A 16,832-nucleotide genomic window follows, 5' to 3' on the forward strand; every position below is an offset into this window, starting at 1 on the left:
TTCATCAGAGCAGTCACCATCTATAGCAGCTATAGCCTTACGAAATGTATCTTAAAGAATAAGACTTGGAGGGGGCAAGATGGCGGAAGAGTAAGACGCGGAGATCACCTTCCTTCCCACAGATACAGTAGAAATACATCTACACGTGGAACTGCTCCTACAGAACACCCACTGAACGCTGGCAGAAAACGTCAGACCTCCCAAAAGGCAAGAAACTCCCCACGTACTTGGGTAGGGTAAAAGAAAAAAGAAATAACAGAGACAAAAGAATAGGGACGGGACCTGCGCCAGTGGGAGGGAGCCGTGAAGGAGGAAAGGTTTCCAGGCACTAGGAAGCCCCTTTGTGGGCAGAGACTGCGGGTGGCAGAGGGGGGAAGCTTCGGAGCCGCGGAGGAGAGCGCAGCCACAGGGGTGCGGAGGGCAAAGCAGAGAGACTCCCGCACAGAGGCTCGGCGCCAACCAGCACTCACCAGCCCGAGAGGCTTGTCTGCTCACTCGCCGGGGCGGGCGGGGGCTGGGAGCTGAGGCTCGGGCTTTGGTGCTAGCCGGGAGGGAGTCCGGGAAAAAGTCTGCAGCTGCCGAAGAGGCAAGAGACTTTTTCTTGCCTCTTTGTTTCGCGGCGCGCAAGGAGAGGGGATTCAGAGCGCTGCCTAAACGAAATCCAGAGACGGGTGCGAGCCACGCGGCTATCAGCGCGGATCCCACAGCAACAGGGGCGCAGAGGGAAAAACGGAGAGATTCCCGCACAGAGGCTCAGCGCCGAGCAGCGCTCACCAGCCTGAGAGGCTTGTCTGCTCACCCGCTGGGGCAGGCGGGGCTGGGAGCTGAGGTGCGGGCTTCGGTCGGATCGCAGGGAGAGGACTGGGGTTGGCGGCGTGAACACAGCCTGAAGGAGTTGGCGTGCCGCGGCGAGCCGGGAGGGAGCCGGAGAGGAGGTCTGCAGCCGCCGAAGAGGCAAGAGACTTTTTCTTGCCTCTTTGTTTCGCGGCGCGCAAGGAGAGGGGATTCAGAGCGCCGCCTAGACAAACTCCAGAGGCGGGCGTGACCCGCGGCTAACAGCGCGGACCCCAGAGATGGGCGCGGACCCCAGAGATGGGCGCGAGCCGCGGCCATCAGCGCGGACCCCAGAGACTGGTAGGAAACGCTAAGGCTGCTGCTGCCGCCACCAAGAAGCCTGTGTGTGAGCCCAGGTCGCTCTCCACACCGCCCCTCCCGGGAGCCGGTGCAGCTCGCCACTGCCAGACTCCCGTGATCCGGGGACGGGGACAACTTCCCCGGGAGAACACACGGCGCGCCTCAGGCTGCTGCAACGTCACGACGCCTCTGATGCCGCAGGCTCGCCCCGCCTCCTCCGTACCGCTCCCTCCCCCAGCCTGAGTGAGCCAGAGCCCCCGAAGCAGCTGCTCCTTTAACCCCGTTCTGTCTGGGCGGGGAACGGACGCCCTCAGGCAACGTACATGCAGAGGCGGGTCCAAATCCAAAGCTGAACGCTGGGAGCTGTACGAACAAAGAAGAGAAAGGGAAATCTCCCCCAGCAGCCTCAGAAGCAGCAGATTAAAGCTCCACAAACAACTTGATGTGCCTGCATCTGTTGAATACCTGAATAGACAACGAATCATCCCAAATTCAAAAGGTGGACTTTAGGAGCAGGATATATTAATTTCCCCTTTTCCTTTTTTTGTGAGTGTATATGTGTATGCTTCTGGGTGAGATTTTGTCTGTATAGCTTTGCTTTCACCATCAGTCCTAGGGTTAGGTCCGTCCATTTTTTTTTTTTTTTTTTTTTTTTTTTACTTAAAAAAATTTCTTTTTCCAAATATATGCTTTCTTAATAATTTTTTCCGTATTTTCTATTTTTAGAAATTAAAAAAAATTTTAATAAGTTTTTTCATATTTTTTATTTTAAAAAAATTAAAATTTTTTTCTTAATAAATTTTTTTCTTAAAAATCTTTTTCTTATTTTTTACTATAAAAAATTAATAAATCTATTTTTAAAAATTAAAAAAAAATTTTTTTTGAATACATTTACTCTTAATAATTTTTTTTCTTATTTTTTATTATAATAGCTTTATTTTATTTTATTTTATCCTCTTTTTATCTTTCTATTTTTTTCTCCCTTATATTCTGAGCTGTGTGGATGAAAGGCTCTTGGTGCTCCAGCCAGGCATCAGGGCTGTGCCTCTGAGGTGGGAGAGCCAACTTCAGGACACTGGTCCACAAGAGACCTACCAGCTCCACGTAATACCAAACGGCAAAAATCTCTCAGAGATCTCCATCTCAACATCAAGACCCAGCTTCACTCAACGACCAGCAAGCTACAGGGCTGGACACCCTATGCCAAACAACTAGCAAGACAGGAACACAGCCCCATCCATTAGCAGGGAGGCTGCCTAAAATCATAAGGCCACAGACACCCCAAAACACACCACCAGACGTGGACATGCCCACCAGAAAGACAAGATTCAACCTCATCCACCAGAACACAGGCAATAGTCCCCTCCACCAGGAAGCCTACACAACCCACTGAACCAACCTTACCCACTGGGGACAGATACCAAAAACAACGGGAACTACGAACCTGCAGCCTGTGAAAAGGAGACCCCAAACACAGTAAGATAAGCAAAATGAGACGACAGAAAAACACACAGCAGATGAAGGAGCAGGGTCAAAACACACCAGACCTAACAAATGAAGAGGAAATAGGTAGTCTACCTGAAGAAGAATTCAGAATAATGATAGTAAGGATGATCCAAAATCTTGGAAATAGAATAGACAAAATGCAAGAAACATTTAACAAGAACGTAGAAGAACTAAAGAGGAACCAAGCAACGATGAAAAACACAATAAATGAAATTAACAATACTCTAGATGGGATCAATAGCAGAATAACTGAGGCAGAAGAAAGGATAAGTGACCTGGAAGATAAAATGGTGGAAATAACTACTGCAGAGCAGGATAAAGAAAAAAGAATGAAAAGAACGAGGACAGTCTCAGAGACCTCTGGGACAACATTAAACGCACCAACATTCGAATTATAGGGGTCCCAGAAGAAGAAGAGAAAAAGAAAGGGACTGAGAAAATATTTGAAGAGATTATAGTTGAAAACTTCCCTAATATGGGAAAGGAAATAGTTAATCAAGTCCAGGAAGCACAGAGAGTCCCACACAGGATAAACCCAAGGAGAAACACGCCAAGACACATATTAATCAAACTGTCAAAAATTAAATATAAAGAAAACATATTAAAAGCAGCAAGGGAAAAACAACAAATAACACACAAGGGAATCCCCATAAGGTTAACATCTGATCTTTCAGCAGAAACTCTGCAAGCCAGAAGGGAGTGGAAGGATATACTTAAAGTGATGAAGGAGAAAAACCTACAACCAAGGTTACTCTACCCAGCAAGGATCTCATTCAGATGTGATGGAGAAATTAAAACCTTTACAGACAAGCAAAAGCTGAGAGAGTTCAGCACCACCAAACCAGCTTTACAACAAATGCTAAAGGAGCTTCTCTAGGCAAGAAACACAAGAGAAGGAAAACACCTACAATAACAAACCCAAAACATTTAAGAAAATGGGACTAGGAACATACATATCGATAACTACCTTGAATGTAAATGGATTAAATGCTCCCACCAAAAGACACAGACTGGCTGAATGGATACAAAAACAAGACCCATATATATGCTGTTGTCTACAAGAGACCCACTTCAGACCTAGAGACACATACAGACTGAAAGTGAGGGGATGGAAAAAGATATTCCATGCAAATGGAAATCAAAAGAAAGCTGGAGTAGCAATTCTCATATCAGACAAAATAGACTTTAAAATAAAGAATATTATAAGAGACAAAGAAGGACACTATATAATGATCAAGGGATCGATCCAAGAGGAAGGTATAACAATTGTAAATATTTATGCACCCAACATAGGAGCACCTCAATACATAAGGCAAATACTAATAGCCATAAAAGGGGAAATCGACAGCAACACAATCATAGTAGGGGACTTTAACACCCCACTTTCACCAATGGACAGATCATCCAAAATGAAAATAAATAAGGAAACACAAGCTTTAAATGATACATTAAACAAGATGGACTTAATTGATATTTATAGGACATTCCACCCAAAAACAACAGACTACACATTTTTCTCAAGTGCACATGGAACATTCTCCAGGATAGATCTTATCTTGGGTCACAAATCAAGCCTTGGTAAATTTAAGAAAATTTAAATCGTATCAAGTATCTTTTCCGACCACAATGCTATGAGACTAGATATCAATTACAGGAAAAGATCTGTAAAAAATACAAACACATGGATGCTACACAATACACTACTTAATAACGAAGTGATCACTGAAGAAATCAAAGGGGAAATCAAAAAATACCTAGAAACAAATGACAATGGAGATACGACGACCCAAAACCTATGGGACGCAGCAAAAGCAGTGCTAAGAGGGAAGTTTATAGCAATACAAGCCTACCTCAAGAAACAGGAAACATCTCGAATAAACAACCTAACCTTGCACCTAAAGCAATTAGAGAAAGAAGAACAAAAAAACCCCAAAGCTAGCAGAAGGAAAGAAATCATAAAGATCAGGTCAGAAATAAATGAAAAAGAAATGAAGGAAACAATAGCAAAAATCAATAAAACTAAAAGCTGGTTCTTTGAGAAGATAAACAAAATTGATAAACCATTAGCCAGACTCATCAAGAGAAAAAGGGAGAAGACTCAAATCAATAGAATTAGAAATGAAAAAGGAGAAGTAACCACTGACACTGCAGAAATACAAAAGATCATGAGAGATTACTACAAGCAACTCTACGCCAATAAAATGGACAACCTGGAAGAAATGGACAGATTCTTAGAAATGCACAAACTGCCGAGACTGAACCAGGAAGAAATAGAAAATATGAACAGACCAATCACAAGCACTGAAATTGAAACTGTGATTAAAAACCTTCCAACAAATAAAAGCCCAGGACCAGATGGCTTCACAGGTGAATTCTATCAAACATTTAGAGAAGAGCTAACACCTATCCTTCTCAAACTCTTCCAAAATATTGCAGAGGGAGGAACACTCCCAAACTCATTCTACGAGGCCACCATCACCCTGATACCAAAACCAGACAAAGATGTCACAAAGAAAGAAAACTACAGGCCAATATCACTGATGAACATAGATGCAAAAATCCTCAACAAAATACTCGCAAACAGAATCCAACAGCACATTAAAAGGATCATACACCATGATCAAGTGGGGTTTATCCCAGGAATGCAAGGATTCTTCAACATACGCAAATCAATCAGCGTGATACACCATATTAACAAATTGAAGGAGAAAAACCATATGATCATCTCCATAGATGCAGAGAAAGCTTTCGACAAAATTCAACACCCATTTATGATAAAAACCATCCAGAAAGTAGGCATAGAGGGAACTTTCCTCAACATAATAAAGGCCATATATGACAAACCCACAGCCAACATTGTCCTCAATGGTGAAAAACTGAAACCATTTCCACTAAGATCAGGAACAAAACAAGGTTGCCCACTCTCACCACTATTATTCAACATAGTTTTGGAAGTGTTAGCCACAGCAATCAGAGAAGACAAAGAAATAAAAGGAATCCAAATCGGAAAAGAAGAAGTAAAGCTGTCACTGTTTGCAGATGACATGATACTATACATAGAGAATCCTAAAGATGCTACCAGAAAACTCCTAGAGCTAATCAATGAATTTGGTAAAGTAGCAGGATACAAAATTAATGCACAGAAATCTCTTGCATTTCTATACACTAATGACGAAAAATCTGAAAGTGAAATTAAGAAAACACTCCCGTTTAACATTGCAACAAAAAGAATAAAATATCTAGGAATAAACCTACCTAAGGAGACAAAAGACCTGTATGCAGAAAATTATAAGACACTGATAAAAGAAATTAAAGATGATACAAATAGATGGAAAGATATACCATGTTCCTGCATTGGAAGAATCAACATTGTGAAAATGACTCTACTACCCAAAGCAATCTACAGATTCAATGCAATCCCTATCAAACTACCACTGGCATTTTTCACAGAACTAGAACAAAAAATTTCACAATTTGCATGGAAACACAAAAGACCCCGAATAGCCAAAGCAATCTTGAGAACGAAAAATGGAGCTGGGGGAATCAGGCTCCCTGACTTCAGACTATATTACAAAGCTACAGTAATCAAGACAGTTTGGTACTGGCACAAAAACAGAAATATAGATCAATGGAACAGGATAGAAAGCCCAGAGATAAACCCACGCACATATGGTCACCTTATCTTTGATAAAGGAGGCAAGCATATACAGTGGAGAAAAGACAGCCTCTTCAATAAGTGGTGCTGGGAAAACTGGACAGATACATGTAAAAGTATGAAATTAGAACACTCCCTGACACCATGCACAAAAATAAACTCAAAATGGATTAAAGACCTAAGTGTAAGACCAGACACTATCAAACTCTTAGAGGAAAACATAGGCAGAACACTCTATGACATACATCACAGCAAGATTCTTTTTGACCCAGCTCCCAGAGAAATGGAAATAACACAAATAAACAAATGGGACCTAATGAAACTTAAAAGCTTTTGCACAGCAAAGGAAACCATAAACAAGACCAAAAGACAACCCTCAGAATGGGAGAAAATATTTGCAAATGAAGCAACTGACAAAGGATTAATCTCCAAGATTTACAAGCAGCTCATGCAGCTCAATAACAAAAAAACGAACAACCCTATCCAAAAATGGGCAGAAGACCTAAATAGACATTTCTCCAAAGAAGATATACAGATGGCCTACAGACACATGAAAGAATGCTCAACATCATTAATCATTAGAGAAATGCAAATCAAAACTACAATGAGATATCATCTCACACCGGTCAGAATGGCCATCATCAAAAAATCTAGAAACAATAAATGCTGGAGAGGGTGTGGAGGAAAGGGAACTCTCTTGCACTGTTGGTGGGAATGTAAATTGATACAGCCACTATGGAGAACAGTATGGAGGTTCCTTAAAAAACTACAAATAGAACTACCATACGATCCAGCAATCCCACTACTGGGCATATACCCTGAGAAAACCATAGTTCAAAAAGAGTCATGTACCAAAATGTTCATTGCAGCTCTATTTACAATAGCCAGGACATGGAAGCAACCTAAATGTCCATCGACAGATGAATGGATAAAGAAGATGTGGCACATATATACAATGGAATATTACTCAGCCATAAAAAGAAATGAAATGGAGGTATTTGTAATGAGGTGGATGGAGTTAGAGTCTGTCATACAGAGTGAAGTAAGTCAGAAAGAGAAAAACAAATACAGTATGCTAACACATATATACGGAATCTAAGGGGAAAAAAAGCCATGAAGAACCTAGTGGCAAGACGGGAATAAAGACACAGACCTACTAGAGAATGGACTTGAGGATATGGGGAGGGGGTGGGGTGAGATGTGACAGGGTGAGAGAGTGTCATGGACATATATACACTACCATATGTAAAATAGATAGCTAGTGGGAAGCAGCCGCATAGCACAGGGAGATCAGCTCGGTGCTTTGTGACCACCTAGAGGGGTGGGATGGGGAGGGTGGGAGGGAGGGAGATGCAAGAGGGAAGAGATATGGGAACATATTGTATATGTATAACTGATTCACTTTGTTATAAAGCAGAAGCTAACACACCATTGTAAGGCAATTATACTTCAATAAAGATGTTTAAAAAAAATAAAAATAAAATAAAAATAAAAAAAAAATAAAAAGAATAAGACTTGAAAGTTGAAATAATTCTTTGATCCATGGGCTGTAGAATGGATGTTGTGTTAGCAGACATGAAAACAATGTGAATCTCATTGCACATCTCCATCAGAGCTCTTGGGTGACCAGGTGCATTGTCAATGAGCAATAATACTTTGAAAGGAATCTTTTCTGAGCAGTAGGTCTTGACAGTGGGGCTTAAAATATTCAGTAAACCATGTTGCAAACAGATGTGCTGTCATCCAGGCTTTGTTGTTCCACTGGTAGAGCACAGAGTAGATTTAGCGTAATTCTTAAGGGCCCCAGGATTTTCAGAATGGTAAATGAGCATTGGCTTGAACTTGAAGTCCCCAGGTGCATTATGCCCTAACAAGAGGGCCAGCCTGTGCTTTGAAGCTTTGAAGCTTTGAAGCCAGGCATTGACTCCTCCTCTCTAGTTATGGAAGTCCTCGATGGCATCTTCTTCCAATAGAAGGCTGTTACATCCACACTGAAAATCTGTTGTGTAGCCACATTCATTAATGATCTTAGTTAGATCTTTTGGATAGCTTGCTGCAGCTTCTACATCACCACTTGCTGCTTCCACTTGCACTTTTATGTTATGAAGATGGCTTCTTTCCTTAAATCTCATGAACCAACTCTGCTAGCTTCATGCTTTTCTTCTGCAGCTTCCTCACCTCTCTCAGCCTTCCTAGAACTGAAGAGAGTTAGGACCTGGCTCTGGATTAGGATTTGGCTTGAGAGAATCTTGTGGCTGGTTTGCTCTTCTTTCCAGACAACTAAAACTTTCTCCATGTCAGCAATACGGCTGTTTTGCTTTCTATCATTCACCTTTTCACTGTTAACTTCCTTCAAGAACTTTTCCTTTTTTGCAGTCACAGCTTGGCTGTTTGGAGCAAGCAGTCTAGCTTTCGGCCTGTCTTGGCTTTTGACATGCCTTCCTCGCTAAACTTAATCATTTCTAGCTTTTGATTTAAAGTGAGAGTCGTGTGACTCTTCCTTTCACTTGAACACTTAGAGACTATTGTAGGGTAATTAACTGAAGTTAGACCAGTTTCAGTGGCTTTACAGAGATTCTCTGATCTAAGCTTTAGATTAGTAAATCCCCAAAATCCCAGGAGCTAATTCATTAAGTCATTTTCTGTAGCATAGGTTGCCCAGCTGTGAGGCACTTGACAGATTTCCAGGTATGCATAAAGACCTGTAGTATAGTAGCAGATGGAGAGGTGCACTTCTGAAGAATTCATTCAGGATCAGAACACTAACTTACACCATTGTGATAATGGGAGAAGTTCCAAGGGAAATGCCCAAGCTCTTCCTTCAGGTTGGTGGTGGGAAAGAAGGAATAGAAGGAATTGTAATCTCCAAGGAATTATCTAACCCAAGGGAAAAAAATCAAGAAACTTGTAATTCATCTGTGGAATCGAAAATTTGATTCAACTTAGTTTTAAAAGTAATATCTCTAAAAATCACATCTGATTATAACTGTAGGTGGCATTTTACCTTTTGTGTTGATAAGCAGCACTTCAAGTTTTACCTATGTGTTTGTCTTTGCTCTAATAAGTTTTAAGAAATGATTACCTTGAAGTCAACGTAACTTTTATTTCAAATTGGATTATAAAATTGTCGGTCACTTTCACGAGAGGGAGAAGAAGCTAGCAGGAAATCACGAGTAGGGTCAGATTCTGACATTTTGTATATGGTTTCAATTTTAAAATATACTTATCTTTAATACATTATACAGAAAGTCATACACTGAAGGCATGTTGTTGCCTTTTCTTAATATGTTCCAACCTTCCATGTTTTGCTGCACATAAATTTACCTGAAAGCTGCTCTTAAAGAATCCTTTATTTTGCCAACGTTAATAAATTTGGGGATTAGGGACTCTCTAATTATCCTTTTCCAGTTATAACTCTATGACATACATCTAGTTTTTGGTTAATACTTTTTTTGGTTTTCTCCTCTATATGTTCACAATGAAAACTTTTTTTTTCAAATGATTATGCTGTGCTGCCCAAATACAGATACTCATTCAGTAAGGATTTATTGAACTCATATGTGCCAGGCACCAGAGTTATAAAGATAAGAAGATATAGTTTTTGCCATTGAAAAGTTAGGAGGCTGACATATAAACATACAGTCCACTAAAAATAGATTGTAAGCTTTGTAAAAGAAGGAATTCTTGTTTGTTTTGGTAATTGCTGTATTGCTAGTAAGTTAATTATGTGGGAGAGTCTTAAAAGCATCACAGATGATATGACATTTTATGTATGAAGGAGTGTCAAGAAGAAAAGAAGACCAATATATTATGAACTCTCAGGGCCATGTTGTTGTAAAAAGAGCATGAAATCTGCAAGAAACAGTATAAAATTCTGTGTGGCAGCAACATGGGAGAACAGAAGGAGAAGTTTCCGTGGATATTGCAGCTGGATTGCAAAGGCCTTATGTGACAGCCTAAGGGATTTAGGCATCGAGGAGCCAGCTGTTTCTAATAATCAGAAAAATCTAAGATTTTGAATTGATGGTAACATTCAAATATATGTATTTTTTTTTATCAGTGTCACTGTTACACTGGTTATTATGCAATATTGTTTCTTTTAAATTCTCCATTCATACATACCTTCATTTATTCAAGAATCTCTAAACTAAAAGTTAAGTTAAAAAATATTTGGGAAGTATAAACTTGATTATTTCTAAGTGTGTCAGAATTTGTCTTTAATTTTGTGAACTGGTTACTTTTAAGAAATTACCAAATACAACTACAAATGCAATTTTTTAAAAAAAATTCCAGTTTTTAAGTTTTTTGTCTTTAAAAATTTAATCTTTTAAATTTTTACATAATATGCTTAAGATTTGAATAAGCATAAACTTATTTTTCTCAATAACTCGATTCTTCATGCTGATTGCAAATTCTATTTTCTGTGTTTTTACTTAAAATTTTAAAATTATACTGTTAACTTTAATATAAATAGGAGGTACTGATTTGATCAAGCATTCTTTTACCAGGAACAAATACTAACCATGAGATTTAATTCTTTAGATTATGAATTACATAAAATTCTCTAAAAAAGACCTATGAGTGACTTTGAAACTTTATTAGGAAAAAGTATGAAAGAAAGAATTTGTTCTTGGAATTCAGCTTCATTAAGAAGAATGGCTCAGAATTGCCTCAGAGTGGCTCAGAGAAATGCCCAAATATGGTACCTAAAATTTCTTGGAACTGTTAATATTGGTTCTTTTCAGTGTTTCCATTCGATGAACTTTTCAACCTTTGGTTTTGAGAACATAGTGCTAATTAAAGTGTCTGCTGTTTTTAATGCTATACCATTGTAACTGCTAATAATAAAAAAAACATTTTCCTGCTTTACACCAAAAAATTTACATTGGAAATGTCGTATGTGTTCTCTGATTTCTTTTCTTACAGCTTGCCAGTATTTGCCGTGCTGAAATGTTTTATTTAAGATTTCCTTCCTTTGTATCTTTTAGTTTTCTCTGTTGCTGCTTTTTCTGTGACACAAGCCTTTCATTATAGTCACTTCTTTTTTCCTTCCCCACTTCTTTCTTTTCCTTTTTTAAAGCCATGAGAAGCCGATCCATTGGTGAATGTGCTCTGCCATCGGCCTATATACGCAGTGCTAAAAGTGCTCCTGTTCTGATCCATACTTCCAAACCCTTCTTGCCTGATATTGTTCTCACTCCCCTTTCTGATGAGCTTTCAGGTAGTGCCACCTCTGCTAATTTCTGCACCACCTTTTTCACTTTTTAATCCTTCTGCTTTCAAATTTTGCTTAATCAAATAAACTCTTCAAAGTTAATTTCTTTGGGGGAGGTGTGGGAAATTGGGAAAGTGGTTGAGCAATCAACATTTTGAGTTATTTGAACTCTAATGCTATCCTTGCAGTTCATTCTGGAAGTGCTAAGTTTAGTGCTGTGCCAATGACCAATATTTTGGGTTGTAAACGGTCAGTTTTTTTTCTGTTCATGTTTGATTTTTTCTTCTCAGGTGGTTAAGTGACGCGGTAATGTATATTTATAATGTCATTATTTGACTAACTATATGGTAAATCTTGAATAATGCATTCTTCATCATCTATAGTAATGGAACTTAAGCCAGGGGCATCAGTAATTGAGAAAAGTACATAATCTAAAAGTTGTTTTCTAATAAATCTTTGTATTTATATTAGATTATAATAGCATATAGAATTCTAAGAACTCAACTCACTTTTAAACCAAATAAAGCAACCATTCTGTGAAGCCCCAATTTCTAAGAAGCCTCAAAACCTGGTCAGCTTTGCACTTCTGCCTCAAGTCCTTGATCTCCAGTATTGGGATGGTCTGCTCTTTAATAAGGCTTAATTAACATATAATAAAATGCATAGTTCCTGGGTTCAGTTCAGTGAGTTTTGAGAATTGTACACCCTCCCATCATCTTTCACCCCAGACAAAGTGTAATGGTTCCATTACCCCCAAAATTCCCTAGTGACACTTTCGAGTCAGTCACTCTCTCTCACACACACACACACACACACAGAGTTTGTAATTTGTATCACCATAGATCAGTTTTTTTCTTTTTAAAAAAATTTTTTGTATGACTAAGATCATACAGTGCCTTGTCTTTTAGACTGAAGCAAATTTGTGTTGAATATCCAGTTGACCCTTGAACAACGCAGGGGTTAGGGGTGCCGACCTTTCATGTTGTCCAAAATCCATGTATAACTTTACAGTGGGCCCTCCATTTTTGTGGTTTCACATGGGCAGATTCAACCAACTGCACGTAGTGTTGTGCTGTAGTACATATTTACTGGTAAAAATCCACAAATAAGAGGACCTGCACAGCTCAAAGCCGTGTTGTTAAAGGGTCAACTGTGCTTACTATGCAAAATGTGCTAGCTCAGAGAAAGTTATGGTGCATTCTTGGGTGCTTTCCTATACTCTTCTTAGGAGTATTTCCCTGACGTTGCCACTTTTGGTGAGGTTGCTGGGTTTTTTTTTAACAACCTATCTTTGTACCCTCTTACTTTCTAATTGACTATAGGCTTATGTGAGGGAAGGTGCATTTTTATTAATAATGTTATTTCAGGTAAAGTCCCTTTCACCATCCCTAAGATCACAGATTTCTCTCAAACCAAGAGGAGGTATATAATTCAAAATTAAAAAGGAAAGTGAACTACATAAAAGAAGAAATTGTTCTTCATAGTTTTCTCTCTCCGCCTGCTATGAGCAGGCTTAATTGAACTCATAATAATATATTTCCTGGATGCGTCATCTAAGCTCAGGAGTTGAGGTTTCTATAACTGTTTCACCAATAAGACAATGAAACTACCCATAGACAATCACTCTAGCTTTTGGTTAGAAGTAGAGTTTTCCAGAAAAATATTTACTTGATACTCTTGAATACTTACGGGGTAAAAAGGCACTTCTTTTAATTCCTTTTACGTTTGTTTATTTTAACATACTACGTTTAATAAGAAGTGGCTGTCAGTTTTCAATGTACTCTATTTTTATCCAGCCCTTTTTTCTCCTCTAGTATTCTTGGTTAGATGACCATTCAACCTACGTTGTTGTGAACGTGATGCTATATGGTATAGCTATATATAGATAGACTAAACTAGTTGAATAGCTGAATATCGTTGGAGAGTTTTTCTTAAGTTCTGGGGACTATTTCAAGGGCACTGACACTGTCAGTGACTTTAGTTCTTAACATTAGACTCATCTGATGTTGAACAAATGTTTCTTCCCAGGTTCCTGTCTCAGGTTTTGATATAATATCCTGTGGGTTGTAGGAGTATCTTAGTTTATTTTTTAAAGCTCTGCAGGTAGTGCTGGTGTCTGGGCAGGCACGTTTTTCCTGTCCTCTCTTCTACACTAGACTGTAGTTTTACACATATGGTAGCCCCGTCTTTCAGTCTTTATTTTCCTGATAAACAAAGAGAAGTCAGAAATCTCAATAATTATTCTTAAGCAAATTAGCTTTTACTGTCAGAAATAATACTTTCGTGATAGAAGGGATGTAAAAGAACATAGGCATGGTGGGCAACTGACTTTTGCAACTGTTTCTTATTATTTTCTAATCAAGTACTGTGGGTGTCTCACCCTGAAATAAAGTTTACAAACCCACTTTCTTCCAGTTAGTTCTCAAAACTGCTCATTTGTTTGCCATATTTGATGCTGTTAGATTCTAGTCTGTCTAGGCCATATTATGTAGACTGCTAAGGTTATTAACAATACTTCAATATTTGAATTGAGCACTGTAGAGCAAAATATTTTGATCTCTCTGCTTCTATTTTCTGAGTATCAGGAGAAAGAAGATGGTATGTCTCATGCCCCATCCTGTTCCTAAATTCTGCCTAATCAGGAGGAGAATTTTCTATCTCTAATCAAACAAGCAGGTTCTTTGCACAATCAAGGAATTTATTTCTTCTCATCATCAATATGTGATAGTAACCTTTTACAGCATTTCCACCTAGAAAACCAGCAGATTCTAGCATAATTCTAAATTAGATTTTTTGTTGTTGTTGAAATAATTTGTGTTAATATTTTAAAAAGTACATCACAAGAAAAGTTTGAATCTAACTTAAACACGGCATTATATAACATGTTTGCAAACAAATAAAACTGTACAATTTTCTTATAAAAAAAATATTGGTCATTTGTCTATTTCCAGAATTTAAGAGTCAGGGAAACAATATTAGAAGGATAAGAGTAGAATATAGTTTAGTGTTTTAAATTTTAGTGGTCTAAAATTAAAGTTAATTATTTGGGCTTGGTTTATTGCTTTTCAGTCTTTTCATATGACTTCAATGATGTGCATACTGCTTTGAATTACCTACAAATTGAACATCTAGTCATAAAAAGATGTAGAATTTTTACTAGCCTCTGCTAATAATAGAATCAGAAACATAGATATTCTATAGTTCTTAACTTACCTTGAAGGTACATTGCCATTATAGCCCAAATAGGCAAAAAAAGTTTTTTTTAATTACATAAAGGACATTGTCATTTCCTTTAGGTAATTCAGAAAAAACGAGCTTCTAAATGGCATCAGTTTCTACATAAAGTAATATAAATGATTTTGTGAATTCAGGAGCTATAAAAATATTATTACTGATAGCTAGTGTTTATGATTAACCGAGAATAGAATTTAACTTTGGTAAAAGGGATTTTGGCACTTTTTTCTATACCTCGTTTTAGAAATTATTTAAATTTTCTAGTGGTATGTTAGTATTACAGATTAAGAGGTTTTTTTCCCCCTGAGGAACTAGCTTCATATTTTAGTAATTAGCAGCTACTAATTTTTAATATAAAAGACATGCTTTCCTTCTACCAGTATGTGAATATGATCTCTAGGCAGAGGTTCTTATGACGTATTATGGGAGATAAACCAAAATACTTAGCATTCGTCAAGATACACAAATATGCATTACTTATCTGCTACAGTAATAATTGGAGTATAATGCATAAATACAAAGTTTCTGAGGAAATGCTTGCTTTTTCATTTAGAAGAATTCTAAGTGTAGTGCGTGAAGAAGAAAGCCAACATTTTTTTAAAGTGTTGTATTCTCCTCAACTTAATGATAACAAGAAATTGTTTCAACTTTAGGAGATATTTTGTATTTGACCCGTATTGGGAGTCCAAATGTATATCTTCAGGAATATAGTGCAGTCTTAGTATATTACAAACTTCTCTTGATCTGAATTTAGTATAAGGTGGCTCCTTTTGGACCTCATACAGAGAAAGGGATATGAGTGAAATAGCAGAAGGACTAGCCTCTTTTCATCCATTGCATGGATCCTGAGAATATTTTTAATTACTATCCCCGTTTTATAAATGAGAAAACTGGTGTCAGAGTCTGGAGTAAGAAAACCAAAGTTTTAGACCTAACACCATCAATAAGTATATCTGTGATCTTGGACAAGTAACTGCTTTACTCTGGATCTAAATCTTCTCATTTTGATCAGTTATAGTTCTGTAATTTATAATCTTTGCATTACAAGCCTAATGGGTACCCAGCATCTGACTTTTTGACTCTGTGTCCTTTTTTCATTATATTTTTCTGGCTTCTGAAAAATTTTTTTTGTTTATTTCTAGGTAATGTTAAAGGTCATGATAGATTCATAGACATGGTATTTTACTTCTAAAATGTGTGATTTGTATATATCTCTACAGCTAAATAGTATTTCATATTGCGATTTTCAATTTCGTAAATATTTTTGAGGATTTACCATATACTTAGCACTTGAGGCAGTAAAAACAATGTAATGACGTTGAACACTAAACCTGCTTCTCAAATTTGAGAGAGTGGCTTCATCTCTTTGGGCCTCAGTTTCCTCGGTGAGAGAGTTAAATAATCTATGATGTCCATTTTGACTCTAAAATTTGTAATTCTTTAAAAGAAATGTAAGAAGCCATAGGTACAGTTTTTAGGGTTTGATGGTTATTTAATGGAATGGGCCAGTGATAGGCAGAGAATGTTTCTTCCTAGTAGATTAATGGTGTTTGTGTCAGAAATGAAAAAGTACAATTAATTTTTTTTAGCAATGTATTAGTTTTATTTGATAGGATGAATAGATTTTAATACTATAATTAAATAAAGTAAAATACCTCAGTAGAACAGATAAATAGTTTCCTGACAAAGAGAACTTTAGGAAGAGGGTGGAGATTTCCATGTGTAATCTGTGATCAAATAGATAAGCAAGATTTGAAGAAAAGGTGATGCCTCTTGCCTGGTAAGGAAGGAAACAGGAATTTATAAGACCCTATAAGATTCTGCAATGGGATATTTAGATCAGCTTTTTTGTGTTAAGATCTACTTTTTCTGCTTGGAACTTAAATAAGTACAAAAAATTGAATAGCAAGCTTGAATTGCTTGATTTATTGGCACAGCTCTATCTTTAACTGCACTTCCAAATGTTTCATCACCTCACTGTCTATTTCTATGCATGTTAACATATTAAAATGTATTCTGGTAGTTTTCTAATTCATTTATACTACATGCTATATTGGCTTGTGCACATCATTATTTAAAAACAGATTT

The 16,832-nt window shown here is 37.7% G+C and overlaps 1 protein-coding gene across 10 annotated transcripts in view; it reads left to right on the forward strand.

Moving 5' to 3' along the window:
- The window catches only part of RALGAPA1 (Ral GTPase activating protein catalytic subunit alpha 1), a 227,625-nt gene that overhangs the window by 98,007 nt on the left and 112,786 nt on the right, over nt 1–16,832 (forward strand). For 8 of the 10 annotated variants that reach the window (XR_014242301.1, XM_082384016.1, XM_082384014.1 and 5 more), the window contains one exon: nt 11,376–11,516. The exons of the other annotated variants lie outside the window; for them this stretch is intronic. Coding sequence is in view for 7 of the 8 variants with exons in the window: in XM_082384016.1 (XP_082240142.1) it covers nt 11,376–11,516 (141 nt within the window). In the remaining variant the exon portion in view is untranslated. The remainder of the gene's footprint in view (nt 1–11,375; nt 11,517–16,832) is intronic. 10 annotated transcript variants of the gene reach the window in all.

Source organism: Balaenoptera borealis (assembly GCF_965194805.1).
Source record: "Balaenoptera borealis genome assembly, chromosome: 3".
In the NCBI taxonomy this organism is placed as follows: domain Eukaryota; kingdom Metazoa; phylum Chordata; class Mammalia; order Artiodactyla; family Balaenopteridae; genus Balaenoptera; species Balaenoptera borealis.